The sequence below is a fragment of the Dipodomys ordii genome, unplaced genomic scaffold, assembly GCF_000151885.1.
Source record: "Dipodomys ordii isolate 6190 unplaced genomic scaffold, Dord_2.0 Scaffold3, whole genome shotgun sequence".
In the NCBI taxonomy this organism is placed as follows: domain Eukaryota; kingdom Metazoa; phylum Chordata; class Mammalia; order Rodentia; family Heteromyidae; genus Dipodomys; species Dipodomys ordii.
The window spans coordinates 10,787,382-10,802,699 of record NW_012267219.1 but is presented as its reverse complement, the minus strand read 5'-3'; the positions used below and the strand labels follow the sequence as shown (position 1 = coordinate 10,802,699).

Genomic DNA, 15,318 nt, shown 5'->3' with positions numbered 1-15,318 from the left:
GCTCATGGAGGCTAGGTAAAATAAGCAGCTGTGCAATGCGGTCACCAGGAGATATGGCAAAAATTCCTTTTGGTGACTCAACCATGATTTTAATAGTTCCAGTATAATCAGGGTCTATTACTCCAGGGTGTATTTTAAGACCCCGTAGAGTGACAGACGACCTGCCCAAAAGCAACCCTACTGTTCCTGGTTCTAAGGGTCCTTTGAAATCTGTATCCACTAACTGAACGCCCATTTGGGGGGTTAGTACGAATCTAGTGGTGGCGCAGAGGTCCAGTCCTGCGGAGCCCGCAGTGGCTCTCCGCGGTTCTGTGGGTGCCGTAATGTCGGCCACTGTTCCAGTTTTGATTGTCCCTGTTCCACTGCCCCATATATTTGTGGGCCCTGGGGACGAGGGCCCCGCTTCCCGTTTTTTGTCTGCTCTAGAGGTTGGCCGTTGATATCCTTAACGGATCTGCATTCATTTGCCCAATGCTTCCCCTTTTTGCAGCGCGGACAGAGGCCAGGCTGTTTTTGTGGTCCTGGGAGCTTGCTAACTCCCTCTCCTCTATGGGGACAATTACGCTTTATATGTCCATCTTTCCCACAGTGATAGCACGCCCCTGTCCTTCCTCCCTTTTTGTGTGTTAACTGCAAGACTGCAGTGGCTAATCCGGCATTGGTTAAAGGCCCTCCAAATTCTCTGCAAATTTTCATCCAAGCCTCCAATCCCTGATTTTTGTAAGGGGTAATGGCAGACCTGCACTCTTTAGTGCATTGCTCAAATACTAGTTGTTTAATTAGGGGCATGGCCGCATCAGGGTCCCCAAAGATTCTTCCTACTGCCTCAACCATCCTTGCTACAAAGTCCGAGAAGGGTTCAGTAGACCCCTGTATGATTTTTGTTAAGTTCCCACTTACCCCTCATTAAGCAAGCAAGGCCATCCATGAATCAATACCTAGCTAATCAACCGACAGACATACACCGAATAGACAACCTGTTGGTTGGCAAACCTTCCTATACCTAGAAGCATGTCTCTATACCAAGCAGGATTGCCAGAAACTTGGTTTGCTGTGGCTTCTTCATTTGCAAATTCAACTAAATAAGCTTTCCAATCCAAGTATTGTCCAGGGCTCAAACAGGATTTCACGAGACTAGCCCAGTCTCCGGGGGTCATACAATGCCTTTCTAATGCCTCGACTTGTCCAATAGTAAAGGATGCAGTTACTCCGTAAGTACGTACTGATTAGCATCCACAAATACTGGAAAAGTCAGGGGTAACTCACTTCGTGCCTCTCTCCATGCCCCTGGGTTGAAGGACCAGCCCGAGACCTTGAAACCTTCACTATAAGGGGGAGAAACTGTCGGTGTTCTGGGGCGTCTGGAAGTCCCACAGCAGCACCCTCTATCTTTCCCTAACTCCTTTTCCTCTTCTTTTCCTTTATCTGATATCTTTGTCCTTTCAATTTTTTCTGTGATTGCTTGAACCTCCTCGAAGTCAGATTCCTCAAGGGAATTGAGCTCTGTAAAATCGGGGTATAATTTTGAACTTGGCCCTTTTGCAGTGCCGCTAGCAACGCTGCCTCTCTCTGATCTTTCTTCCTGCAGTCTCTCTAAAGCCGCCTGCCCAATCTCCACTACCTCGCTGCAGCGCTGATCCTCCAGGCAACTTCTCACTAACCTCCAAATTGGTCTTACCCCACTCTTAAGTGCTCCTTGTTCATAAGCAAAATCTAAGTCCTCTCCCAACTTCTCCCATGAGGCTACCGTGAGGCTCCCGGAGACTACGAACCAAGGAGCTACAATGTTGCATTCATTTAAAAATCTTTCTAGGGTGCCTGTCTTTAACTTTAACCTTTTTGAGTATAACAGCTCCTTAAGAGCCAGCAAAATTGGGTGTGAAGAGGAAGCGCCCATCTTAGTTGTTTTTTGTTACTTTCACTTTAGGCCTGTATTTTATTTCTTCCTGGGTTTCCGCTCTCTCTTTTATCTACCGAGACGAGCAAAAAATCCCTCCCGCTTTTATCGCGGATCCCCTCTTACCTGGGACCTTACCCCCCCACCCCCCGCTCTTGTCGCGGATTCCCCCTTTTCCTGGGAACTTACCCGTGCACCACCCTGACCGCTGAAAGTTCTGAATCCTGTCGAGCCTCACGTTGGGCGTCACTTGTCGCGACCGCCTCGACCCGCAAGGATGATGCGACAACAGGTTCTTCTCTCAGGCGGTTTATTCAGGACCTTGTTTACAGCTTCTTCTCTCCTGCTTCTCCTGCCCGCTTCTTCCTGCTTCTCTCTCCCTCCGCCCCCGCGCTCCGGTTATAAGCCTCCTGGATGGCCAATCCCGAAGCGCCACGCGTCACGAGGAAGACGGAAGGCGGAAGCCCGCGCCATCTTAGGTCGCAGCCACACCACGCGGCCCTGCCATTTTTGCTTTTGCAGCCGTCTTTGGTCGCGGCTCCCGCAGCTCTCCACAAAGGATGACGCGACAACAGGTTCTTCTCTCAGGCGGTTTATTCAGGACCTTGTTTACAGCTTCTTCTCTCCTGCTTCTCCTGCCTGCTTCTTCCTGCTTCCCTCTCCCTCCGCCCCCACGCTCCGGTTATAAGCCTCCTGGATGGCCAATCCCGAAGCACCACGTGGCATATACCGATAGGGCTGCAAACACGGAAGCGAACTAGGAGCCAAGTCATAGCCATATAAGGAGTTGTTTTTTACAGAGAGCACTCGTCACTGGGAAGACGGAAGGCGGGAGCCCGCGCCATCTTAGGTCGGAGCCGCGCCACGTGGCCCCGCCATTTTTGCAGCTGCACCTTGAACCAAGGAGCTACAGTGTTGCTTTTGCAGCCGTCTTTGGTCGCGGTTCCCACAGCTCTCGCAGCTCTCTACACACTCTACCACTGAGCCACCTTCCCAACCCAAGTATAGACATTTTCACAATGTTGATTCTATCTATCCACAAACATGGAAGGTCTTTCCATTTCCTGGTGTCCTCTTTGATTTCTTTCTTTAGATTTGTATAGTTTTCACTAAATAGATCCTTTATTTATTTATTAATTATTATTAGTATTTTTTTGGTCCAGTTGTGGGGCCTGAACTCTGGGCCTGGGCACTGTCCCTCAGCTCTTCAGCTCAAGGCTAGCACTCTACCACTTGAGCCACGCCACTTCCGGCCTTTTTCTTTTTGCTTATGTGGTGCTGAGGAATCGAACCCAGGGCCTCATACATGCAAGGCAAGCGCTCTACCACTGAGCCTCCTTCCTAGCCCCTAAATAGATCCTTTATATCTTTGGTTGGATTAATTCCTAGATATTTTATTCTTTTTGAGGCTATTGCAAATAGGGTTGTTTCCTGATTTCCCTTTCTGCTTGTACATTGTTGGTATACAGAAAGGCTGTGATTTTTGTGGGTTAATTTTGTATCCTGCTATTTTGCCAAAGTGGTTAATCAGCTTTATGAGTTTGGGAGTGGAGCTTTTTGGGTCCTTTGGGTATAAGATCCTGTCATCTGCAAGTAGGGATAGTTTAATTTCTTCTGTCCCTATGTGGATCCCTTTAATGTCCTTTTCTTGCCTTATTGTGTTGGCTAAAGATTCCAGAACTTACTAAAAGGAGTAAAGAGAGTGGACATCTTGCCTTGTTCCTGATTTTAGGGGAATTTGTTTTAGTTTTCCTCCATTTAGTGTGATATTGGCTGTTGGTCTGTCATATATGGCTTTTATTGTTTTAAAGAACATTCCTTCTATTCATATTGTCTCCAGAGCTTTTAACATGAATGGATGTCGTATTTTGTCAAAGGCTTTTTCTGCATCAAATGAAATAATCATGTTAATGTGATGAATTACATTTATTGGTTTACATATGTTAAAACAGCCTTGCATCTGTGAAATGAAACCTATTTGGTCCTAATGTATAACCTTTTATTTGCTTCTGCATTCTGTTGGCTAATATTTTATTGAGGAGCTTTGCATCTGTGTTCATCAGAGAGACTGATCTGTAGCTCTCTTTTTTTGTTGGATCCTTGCCTGGTTTGGGGATGAGTATGATATAGGCTTCATAGAATGAGTTTGGGATAAGAGGTGGTTTTGATGCCCTAAATTGGATCAAGAGTTAGTGGTGACAAAACTCAGTGATAATTTTACCTTCTAATTTGAAATAATCAGCAAGCTATTTAAAGATAAAATAGCAAACAGGATTGGTTGGAGGCAGAGGTTTATTTTCTCCCAGAAAGTTTGCATGTATGCATGATTTATTTGATATAATATGCCTGTTTTGCAATTTTACAGTAGGTACATAGTTCTCAGATTTTAGGTATTAGGATGGAGAATGACTTATTAATTATGCAAAGGTCATAAGTTATTCAGAATCTTTGTTTCCCAAGATAGAGAAAAAAGAGTTAATTGTGTTGCATGGTGGGGATTTTGGGTTTAGGAATAGGACTTTGATCAAAAATCTCTTAGACTTTTGACTACATTCTCAAATTGAAATCAACCGTAAAAGACAAATATTTTCCACCTAAAGAATGTTGTATGGAATGCTTGTTAAAGATGGTAAATAGTGAAGAACTGACTGCCCCCTGTTTTCCCAGGTGCATACAAGTCTCTGGCAAAACTCAGATGTGCACAAATGTGCTTGACTCAAGCAGGGAAATATGGCCTAAACTTGCCCATCAACATTCCATTGTGGGCCTAACACGTAGAGAACTCTGAAGCCCAGCTGAACGACCAGAAAAGGGTTAAGAGGTTAGAATTCCAGAAGGCTGAGAACTGAACTCTGAAAAGTTGAGTCAGAGCAAGATGGATCTCTGTACATCACCTTGACAATAAAAACAAACAAAAAAAGCAAGAAAGATGTAGAGCTGTCTGAACATTAAGAAGCTTGAGACCTTGGAAGTAAGATCCCCCTTCTCTGCTCCCTAATGATTAGGAATCAATTATGACTACGTATACTTACCCTATTTTCTGCCCACACCTGCAGTCATCTTCTCTACATTGAACTAAAGTAACCTCTGTCTCCTTGCTCAGATCCTATAAAAGCCTAACTCCAACCCCACTTCCCTGCACAACCTCTAGTCCCATGGGAAAGTTGTTGCCCCTTCCTGTTCCTCAATAAACAACCAGAGCTTGTTGAGACTGAGCCTGTCCTTTTCCTTTTTCTATTATTCATAACAGGTGGAATATTGTTCTCTTTAAAATGCCATTAAATACTAACAAAAGACGTTTCAAAAAGTGTAAACAGTAGCCAGCTGGTGGCTCACACCTGTAATCCTAGCTACTCTGAGGATCACGGTTCAAAGCCAGCCCGGGCAGGAAAGTCCGTGAGACTCTTATCTCCAATAAACTACCAGAAAACTGGAAGTGGCACTGTGGCTCAAGTGGTAGAGCATTAGCCTTGAGCTGAAGAGCTGAGGGACAGCGCTCAGGCCCAGAGGTCAAGCCCCACGACCAGAAAAAAAAAAGTGTAAACAGAGTCAGGTACTTTGGTGCTTATCTGTAGTCGAAGACTCCCAATTGCTTACGAGACTGACATCAGAGGATCACTTAAGCCTACTATTATGAGAACTGTCTTGGCAACACAGCAAGATCCTGTCTCAAAAAAGAAATTCATTTAAAAAAAGGGTATAAAGGCAACAATGACAATGGAAATTCAGAAGAGATGGCTACATGGGAACATTAGAGAAAGCAGAGAAGAAACCCAAATAGCTGTAGAGGAGAAATCAACAAAGAGCATTCTTGACCTACAACCTAAAAAACCCCAGGTGACTTTGTAGGAAGCCTAGTGGGGTCTCCATGTGGAGCAATACTCCCCTAGACCAGGAAACTGGGTTGCTGTCCTTTGTAGACACCATAGGAAGAGGATGGAAATATTTCCCAGAGGAGAGGATGAAGCAGAGATTCTGGGCTTTATATTCAAGGCACAGATAAAAGGGTGAGGAGAGGATGTAGGGCAGTGGGAGAATTTTGGCTAAAATCCACAAGGCACTGGGATCTCTCTCAATACCAGCTAAAGGCAAATGAGCAGATGAAGTAAAAATCTGTCTTCTCAGGCCCAAGCCAGCCTCCTAGCTTTCAGTCTGCCCCTTTCTGAGCAACTCCATTTCTGGCTGTCCCAGTGACCTCCTAGGCAAGGCCCAGGAGAATATGTAGATGTGGTCATTATCTGAGCCAGGAGAAAAGACATACATACCAGTACTTGGGCCCTCCAATAACATAGCCACTTTTGCCCAATAGCCTGTAGTGGGACTCACCCAAGCTCACAGATTTTTGCATTCAGCTATTTAGTGCTTAAGTCCTACATGTAGTTAACCAAATATCAAAGCCACTCAAGTGAAAGACAGATTGAAACATTCAGAGGACAGGAATGCAGAGGAAATGGAAGCAACTGAAAATAAAATGTAAACCCTAGTGAGAGAGATTAGAGAATAAGAGATTAGAGAAATATTATGTCCATGCAACAAGCAAAGGGTGCTATAATAAAAAAAATCAGAGTAGTGTTTTTTTAAAAAGGAAATACTGGTATTTATAAATAAGAACACATTAACAACATATTTAGTAGAAGAGGTAAAAGATGCCAGTATCTCTCTCCTAATGTTTTCTGGGCAATGGTACAAGTCCTCTCAGTTGCCATGTAGCTGCTGGGGAGGCAGCCCTCGTTGCCCTCCCTTGGGAGTGTACAAGCTCTGTAAAGAAGCCTCTTGCTTTTGAATGACCAGGTCAGTTTGGACAATGAACACTATTTGAACTTCTTATGGGTGACCATAACAGCCTGGGGTTCTAAGGAATCCCCAGTTTACTGATTGAATGAATAGTTTTTTTGTTTTGTTTCGTTTTGTTTGTTTTTTGTTCTTTTTTTTTTTTATCTGTAGTGGGGCCTGAACGCTGGACCTGGGTGCTGTCCCTCAGCTCTTCAGCCCAAGGCTAGTGCTTTACCACTTGAGCGACAGTGCCACTTCCGGCTTTTTCTGCTTATGTGGTGCTGAGGAATCGAACCCAGAGCCTCATGCATGCAAGGCAAGCACTCTACCACTGAGCCACCTTCCCAGCTCCTAGTTTCTTTTTTTAGTTTCCAATTGTTATTATAAAAGTGATGTACAGAGGGTTTACAGTAAGGTAAGAAGTACATTTCTTTTTGGATAATGTCACCCCTTCCCTCACTCTCTCACAGTTTTTCCCTTCCATTGCGACCTATAAGTTGTACAGTTCATTTTCTCCATAGTGAGTACCACTGCTGCATTTGCTTACCCTGTGTCCTGTAATTTCAGTGCCTCCCCTTATCCTACAAAAGACAGGTAAATGAACAAACAAGACAAAGTAAACAAAAAAAAACAAAGAAAAAAATCTGTTTCCATTTTCTGCAGCTCATTTGGCTAATTATTTACATGATCAGAGACACATAGGCATTGTGTCTTTGTTTTCCTTCCCTAAGTGTATCCTCCTTTGGTCTCACTGTGTGTGGATGCCTACAGTTATGTATAATATGTAGTTTTTTTTTGAGACTCTTGGAAACTCCAGAATATAGAATCTGATTTTAAAAGTTAAAAATAAATAAATAAAGACCATAAACAACAATAACAAAATCTAAAACATCATTACCTCAGTGATTAGACACTTTTTAGAGCTTAGGCATTTTGATGTAGAATAATAAAAGCAACGTGATGTTTCTTGAATCCAAGTTTGGCAGGATCGTCTATGCCTTTATCTACATAAAATGGTGCAGTGGAAAGGTCATTTGAGTCCAGAAGGTTGAGGCCAGCATGGGTAACACTGTCTCAAAACTAACAAAGAAAAAAACAAGTGAAGGAGCAAAGGAGTAGGAAGGAGGAAAATATATAAGCTACCAAAAGCAAAGGCAAAGCAAAAGAGATAACAGATTAGAAACACCAAGAAAATTTTGTGATCCTCAGTGGATGAGGAGTAATTTAGGATACCAGGAAGCTAACATCCAAGTTCCTCCAGAAGGAAAAATCAGTGAAAATCAGGTTGGTTCTTGCCCTATAACTCTGCAAGAAGCACTGGCTGGCAGTATAACGAAGAGTAGGAGTGGTTGGGAATATTATGTGGAATAAATTCCCAGTTCTCCCTCAGGCCAGAAAACTAAGTTGCTGTTCCTTCTTGACTTCAGAAGAATGGGAAGATCACTCTGTGTGGAGGTGAATCCAAAACTATAGACATGATACTTAAGGTACTGGTAAGGGGCTGGGGATGTAGTTCAGGGATTGTATTTGCCTACCATACACTGGGCTTAGGGTTTGAGGTAAATACTGAAGAAGAAGAAATAAAGAATAAAAACAACAACAAAGTAAGGGTTATAAGGCTCTAGTGAAAATAAAGAGATGAAATGAAAGTCTACATTTTTGTAAGCTATTCCCTTGACTTTCAAGTTGCCCCTACTGAGCTTGTTGACTTTGGGATGCCACTGTTAGCACCAATAAAGCAGGATCCATTAGGAGTCTTTTCTGGGTAAGTGTCTGAAGTAGGAGACAAGAGGTATTACTACTAATATTTAGCTCCATAATGAAATGTCTACTATTGCTCAATTTCCTCTGGTATGACCCATCAGAGCTCATAGATTTTGTCTTCAGCTTTAGTATTTAAGTCTCTCTCTCTCTCTCTCTCTCTATATATATATATAATAGATAGATAGATAGATAGATATAGATAGATCTCCTCCTAGACTAGGCCTTCTAGTTTTCATGACTGACTACAGGACAATTATCTCTGTCTTCATTATGTTATTTTACTATAACTTAAGCCACTATTATGTTTCTGTTGTTATTGATGATAAAATCTTGTTTTCTCTATTTGTTTTAAAATAATTAACATCTATGAAAGATTTTATAAAACATTTTTTGAAAAGACAACACTGCAGGTAAATTTAAGTTGTGATAATATGTGGAAATCTTATATGCATTTTTCCAAAGGGTTACTCGCCAGTGGTGCAGTTTCTTCCTTCAAGCTATTGAGGACCTTAAGATTGAGGATGGAGCAGCAATACCACACTCACTGCTCAGCAGTGCTGCCCCTATGGGAATTTGGCAGAAGGCTATAGAGGTCCTGGTCTCCTCTCTGTGCTGGAGAAGATGCAGAGATGGAGACAGGAAAGCTCCTATGGCCCTTCAGAGAAGATCAGGTGTCAGAAGGTTAAGGTAAAGTCTTTCCTTTCTGCGCTGATGGAGCTGCCCTTCACACAGCTGTGTCTTATGACACAGAACCCAGAGCCACTGCTTCCTGCTCGGGTCAGAGTGGTTACCTGTGGGCATGGTCTGCCTCCACGGTGTGTAAAATTCTGGTTTACGAGAGCTTTTGGTAGCCCTTTGAGGTTCATGGATTACCAGGAAATTTTATACGGTTTGGGTTTGCCAAATCCAAACCAGAATATTCTTCTTCAAGAGGTAATGATCACTTTTTTTTTCTACCAGAGACACTAGATGGGTCTAAATAACTACAGACAATGTATGCATTGCAAACATTTAATGATAGTATTTTTAGTTTTTACAATATGTATAATATCACTAATATGAGATCATCTATCTTAGATTTAGTTGATATGCACAAATCTAAGATATCCAAATTAAGAACCAGCAGCAGCTCACTTAATCCCTCTTTAATTCTCTTATATTTATGCAGATACACAAAACTGAACACTTTTAAGTGTTAACACAGATGCATCAGTTGTGATCTATTTTTAAAGATTTATAACTGAAACATTTCAAGCAATTAGTAAAGCCAAAGGTAACATACTTTATGAAATTTTAGCCATTTGGAATTCCACTTCTGTAAAATGTTTATGGTATGCCAAGAGAGTGGCTATTTTTTTAGGGGTGGGTCCAGTCGTGGGGCCTGAACTCTGGGCCTGGGCACTGTCCCTCAGCTCTTCAGCTCAAAGCTAGCACTCTACCACTTGAGCCGCATTTTTCTTTTCTTTTTTTTTGCTTATGTGGTGCTGAGGAATGGAACCCATGGCCTCAGCCATACAAGGCAAGCGCTGCACCACTGAGCCACCTTCCCAGCCCGAGAGTGGCTATTTTGACAGTTATTAAATGTTGGTATCAGATACCTACATAGTTGAGGTTGGTGTAAGACCAGTTCGCTTTAAGATAAACTTGTTTTATAATAAATATCATCTGATATTGTAGAGCTATTAAGTCTGATTGATTTCACTGATAAAGAAGTGAAGGTAAGCTTGGTGTGGTGGTGCTCACCCTTAATGCTAGTACTTGAGAGGCAGAGGCAGGGGGATCTTGAGTTCAAGGCCAAAAAAAAAAAGAAAACCAAGCCAAAAAAATGCACTGGAGTTGACTTTGAGATTAAGGTAGAAAAATTTTCACCAACATTGGTTCTCTTAGCAAACTGGAAAAAAAATGTAGTGTTCATATCAAGTTATAACCATGTTAATGAACACTAAGACTCCTTTGAGGGAAAGGCTGTATTTTACTCCTGTTTCTGTAAAATTCTGTGTAAAGGAGAAACAATAGCAGTGTGACCTCTCATTTAACAACTACTCCTAAAATGTGAAGGAGGGAAGGCATGAACTGAAGAGGAAAACTTTTGTGGTTACACACCACAGCCCCGAACATACTCAGAGAGATTTCGGTTTTGGCAATGCGATCTCCAGGCCATCCTGTAGGGAGAGGGGAATCACACAGAGAAAAGGTTAGAACATGTCAGATTGTAGTGTGCACTTTTCACATCCTTTAGAGACATAAAGTATTCAATCTGAGTAAAACACTGGTGATAGACCCAGGCATTGCTGGTAATTACATGAAGGTAGGTATCAAAGATGGTTGGCTCAGTCCCAAAGCCCCATTGGAATTCAGAACACTGCACATGGGCTGGGAAGGTGGCTCAGTGGTAGAGCGCTTGCCTTGTATGGCTGAGGCCCTGGGTTCCATTCCTCAGCACCACATAAGCAAAAAAAAAGAAAAGAAAAATGCCGGAAGTGGTGCTGTGGCTCAAGTGGTAGAGCACTAGCCTTGAGCTGAAGAGCTGAGGGACAGCGCCAAAGCCCAGAGTTCAGGCCCCACAACTGGACCAAAAACAAACAAACAAAAAAACAGAACGCTGCACATAAATGTTGAATAAAGAGCACTGCACATTTATTTATATTGCAAATAAGTTCAAGATATGATAAGGAGCTAGTAGAAGTATAAAAATATTAAAAGCTCTAGAAATCTTTTAAAATAAATTAAGGTTTTCCAGAAGCCCATGGCTCACACCTGTAATCCTAAAACCAAGGTAGTTGAGAACTGAGAATCATAGTTCCAAGCCGGTCTGGACAAATAAATCCAAGAGACTCTTATCTCCAATTAACTTGCAAAAAGATGAAAGTGGAGATGTGGCTCAAGTTATAAGAGTGCCAGTCTTGAGCAAAAAAAACCAAAAAACAAAAACAAAAAAACCTAAGCAAGGATGTGAAGTCTTTAGTTCAAACCCCAGTAGCAGTGCAAAAAAAATAAACAAATTGAAGACCCAAAAAGTAAGATTCTTGTTCAGTTCTACATGTAGACTATTCTTCTGGATGGAGGTAAAACATTTTTGTATAAGCCCCTAAATTACAATTTCTGATCTCAGAGTGACCTTTGGAAGTCTTCTGACTGCATGTTATCAGTGGTGGGATAAACACTTTCCTCTTTAACACGTAACACATACCATGCTCTAATGCCTTGTGGATCTCTGACAACCCTCTTTGCACAAGCTACAGCTTGAGAGATGTTATCTTGCAACAAGGCTGAAAGAGAGAGGTGAAGAATGAAAAAGATTGTCCTGGGAATCTGATTTCAGTTTGGATTTAGCTAGCAGAATCCCATTTACCCAGTTCTGACTCATTTGATCCATTTTGCTTTTCCTTTATTAAAGCCATTGAATGTTCTGGAATTGTGAAGTAATCTGATAAAAGATCTCTTTGTGGGGCTGGGAAGGTGGCTCAGTGGTAGAGCACTTGCCTTGCATGCATGAAGGCCCTGAGTTCGATTCCTCAGCACCACATAAGCAAAAAGAAAAAAGCTGGAAGTGGTGCTGTGGTTCAAATGGTAGAGCGCTAGCCTTGAGCTGAAGAGCTGAGGGACAGCGCCCAGGCCCAGAGTTCAGGCCCCATGACCAGACCTCCCCCCCCCAAAAAAAAGATCTCTTTGTAGTCAACTATTATATTTGAATACAAGATCATTTTATGTTAAAATATACTGTTTTATCATATTGCTTGTCTTCAGACAACATAATAAAACTTCTGAGTAGTGCTTAGTTTAACAATTCTACTATTTAAGATTTATCCAAAAGAAATAATAAGAAATATACACAAAATTTTATGCACAGAGCTGTTCTTAGAAATTTATAAAAGGGACAAATGGAAATAAGTATGTGCTTAATATGAAGAATTGAATCAATAAATTAGAGAATGCTTTGTAGTGGAATTCTTTTCATCCTTTACAGTGATAGTACAGATTTGTATTTGTTGATATGGAAAGAATTCTGTGTCATAAATTACAATGCAGAATTATGTCTTTGTAAACACACGAATTGTTTACATGTTTGTAAAGGGTACATACATGTGTGGTATAACTTTGTACTTATATACACAATTGATAAATATATTCTGGAAGAAGGTATGTGAAATTGGGAACTCATCTTATGGGTGGCATATTTTCTTACATGCTTATTCTAATTTGTATTCACTAATCACAGATTATATGATAGATTTACATAAATTTCAATGACAGGAAGTAGAGGTATAGGTCAAGTGATAGAGTGCAGCCTGAGCAGGAAAGCCAAGCAAGAACCGGGCCCTCAGCTCAAGCCACAGTAGTGGCATAATAAATTAATAAATCTAATTACATAAACCCAGAAGTTAATTTGTTAGGTGAAATAATAGTTATATATCAGCGGTATTTTTGGAGGCTCAAATTAAAGAATTTAAAAATAAAATATCATAAGTTTTTAATTTATTTAAAAATATTTCAGCAAAAACATATAGATACCACTGAGTGCTGATAGAGTAATCCTAGCTACTCAGGATGCTGGGATCTGGAAGACTATGATTTAAACCCAATTGGGCCAGAAAAATCTGCAAGACTCCACCTCTAGTTAACCAGCAAAAAGCCAGTCTGGAGGAACTGATTAACTGGTAGAGTGCTAGCCAAGCCAGCCAGCCATGCAAGCTTGAGGCCCTGAGTTCAAATTTCAGCACTGGCCAAACAAAAAAAAACGTTGTTAATAGTACACAGTTATATGGCTGCTTATTATGGTATTTTAGAACACTACATAACAAAGTTAAAACAATTAAAAAAGGACCACACATTCAAATTATGTTTAAACTAACCCTCAGTAAATAAAAGGAATGACATTGTTTTGGACAAAACATGAATAAAGGCATTTACAATAAATTTATAAGTAATTCCAAAACCTTTTATATATTGAAAAACAACACTTTTTTTGGGTCAGTCATGGGGCTTGAACTCAGGATCTTGGCGCTGTTCCTAAGCTTTTTTGCTCAAGGCTACTGCTCTACTACTTTGAGCCACAGTGCCACAGTGCCCAGGCTGGCTTTGAATTGCAATCCTCAGTTCTTATCCTCCTGACTATTTAGAATTACAGGCGTGAGCCACCAGCACCCAGCAACTTTTTTCTTCCTTAAAAAATACCAGCTCTTTATTTATCTATTTTTTCTAGTATTGAGAATGGAAACTGGAACTCCTGCATACTGAACAAGCACTATTTGTCTGAGCTATCTATACTTTAGCCCAAATTTCTTTCTTTTTTTCTTTTTTTTTTGTCAGTCATGGGGCTTGAACTCTGGGCTTGGGCGCTGTCCCTCAGCTCTTCAGCTCAAAGCGAGCGCTCTACCACTTGAGCCACAGCGCCACTTCCGGGTTTTTGCTGTTTATTAAAGATAAGTTTCATTGACTTTCCTGCCCAGGCTGGCTTTCAACTGTGATCCTCAGATATCAGCCTCCTGAATAGCTAGGATTACAGGCGTGAGCCACCGGTGCCCGGCTAGCCCAAATTTCTTATGGAGGAAAATTTAAAGGGGATAACAGTCAACTCCTAGAAGTAAAGATGAAGTTTTTAAAGTCTCTGTTGTTCTCTTCAAGGTCATGTCCTGTATGCAGTGGATTTTAGGGTCCCTTGCCATTCCTCAAATACAGTCTTGTCTTACCATTGCAGGATATGTGACAGGCATTAACTGCTCTTGGGGTCTTGCCATTATTGCACCAATAGCGGCTATTGATCTGAAATATCCCATAATCAGTGCTTTTGTCTCCAGGATTGTAGTTTGTAGCTTTTGTGTTATAACTGCTCTCCCATTTGGCCAAACACATCCCTGAAAGAAAGGATTTTACTAAAGAACAGCAATACATCATCTACCCAGAATTTCATTAGTGCCTTCTTTCACAAATTTATATATTTAACTGGTAAAATATCTTAATACATCAGTGGTTTCTGTTGTTTTGAGATGAGGTCTTACTATGCTGCTGAGTCTAGCCTCTTGAGCTCAGGTGATAATCTCACCTTAGAATCTTACCTACATGGTAAGATTCTCTCCCCTCTCCACCCCTTGGAAAAGAAGAGGAGTATATTGTGTCCTGTTTTACCAGAATGGCATAGAATTTTCTCTACTATTCCTTCAGGAGGGATGTATTGTTCTGAAGGACAAAACTAATGTTTTAAACTAGGTAAGTAACCACTGATGAAGTTTATTCATTCAAAGCTCTTCTGATCATTCTGTCCCGGTTTCTGTTCCAGACACGGCTAACTAGCTGGAGAGTATGAAGGAGAGCAGACTCACAGTTTGCCAGGCTGATTCCCTTGTAGCCATCCATTCCAAGTTTCTTTAGAGCTCTGGCCAACTCACATCTTCCATAAATCTTGCCCTGGACAGTATTAGAAAGTAGAAAAAGGCCCAGAATAAGGAGAGCCTTCATGTTGACTGAGAAGCCAGACCACTAGGATGATGAAGCTAAGCAGGCCCCAGTATTTAAGCATCTTTTAACTTCCTTCTGCTGTAGTGATTTGGGGGCTCCACCTTTTGAGCTGTGTACAAAGAAGCACGTGCTTGTTGATTCAAACGGATTTTCTTTAATGTTTAACCAGAGATAACCTGATACTCGGAGAATTTATCTATAGAAAATAAAGAAGTGATATTGTTTAAAAACTTGGCTAAGGCAGAACATAGAAGTAAACATTGGTTCTGAGACAAGAACTCTCCTTTATTTTATTATGAATCTGAACAATCATAAAGAAATACAATGATTTTTGTTTGGCTTAAATTTAGCTATAGTTTTTGACACACATTCATTTTTTACTTAACTATTTTATATGCATTCACTATTTTATATTGATCCCTTTCATT

The 15,318-nt window shown here is 41.2% G+C and overlaps 1 protein-coding gene across 2 annotated transcripts in view; it reads right to left on the bottom strand.

The window, feature by feature from the left end:
* The window catches only part of LOC105989785 (lysozyme C), a 27,882-nt gene extending 12,974 nt beyond the window's left edge, over nucleotides 1-14,908 (bottom strand). The window contains exons 1-4 of one of the 2 annotated variants that reach the window (XM_013021996.1): nucleotides 14,755-14,895; nucleotides 14,125-14,289; nucleotides 11,625-11,703; nucleotides 9,936-10,596 (exon numbers count right to left, since the gene is read on the bottom strand). In XM_013021996.1, coding sequence (XP_012877450.1) covers nucleotides 10,530-10,596; nucleotides 11,625-11,703; nucleotides 14,125-14,289; nucleotides 14,755-14,890 — 447 coding nt within the window. In that variant the 5' untranslated portion in view covers nucleotides 14,891-14,895 and the 3' untranslated portion in view covers nucleotides 9,936-10,529. Of the gene's footprint in view, nucleotides 1-9,935; nucleotides 10,597-11,624; nucleotides 11,704-14,124; nucleotides 14,290-14,754 lie in introns of those variants that run through there. The other variant, XM_013022006.1, reaches the window with a different exon arrangement.
* Between the last annotated feature and the right edge of the window lie 410 nt (nucleotides 14,909-15,318).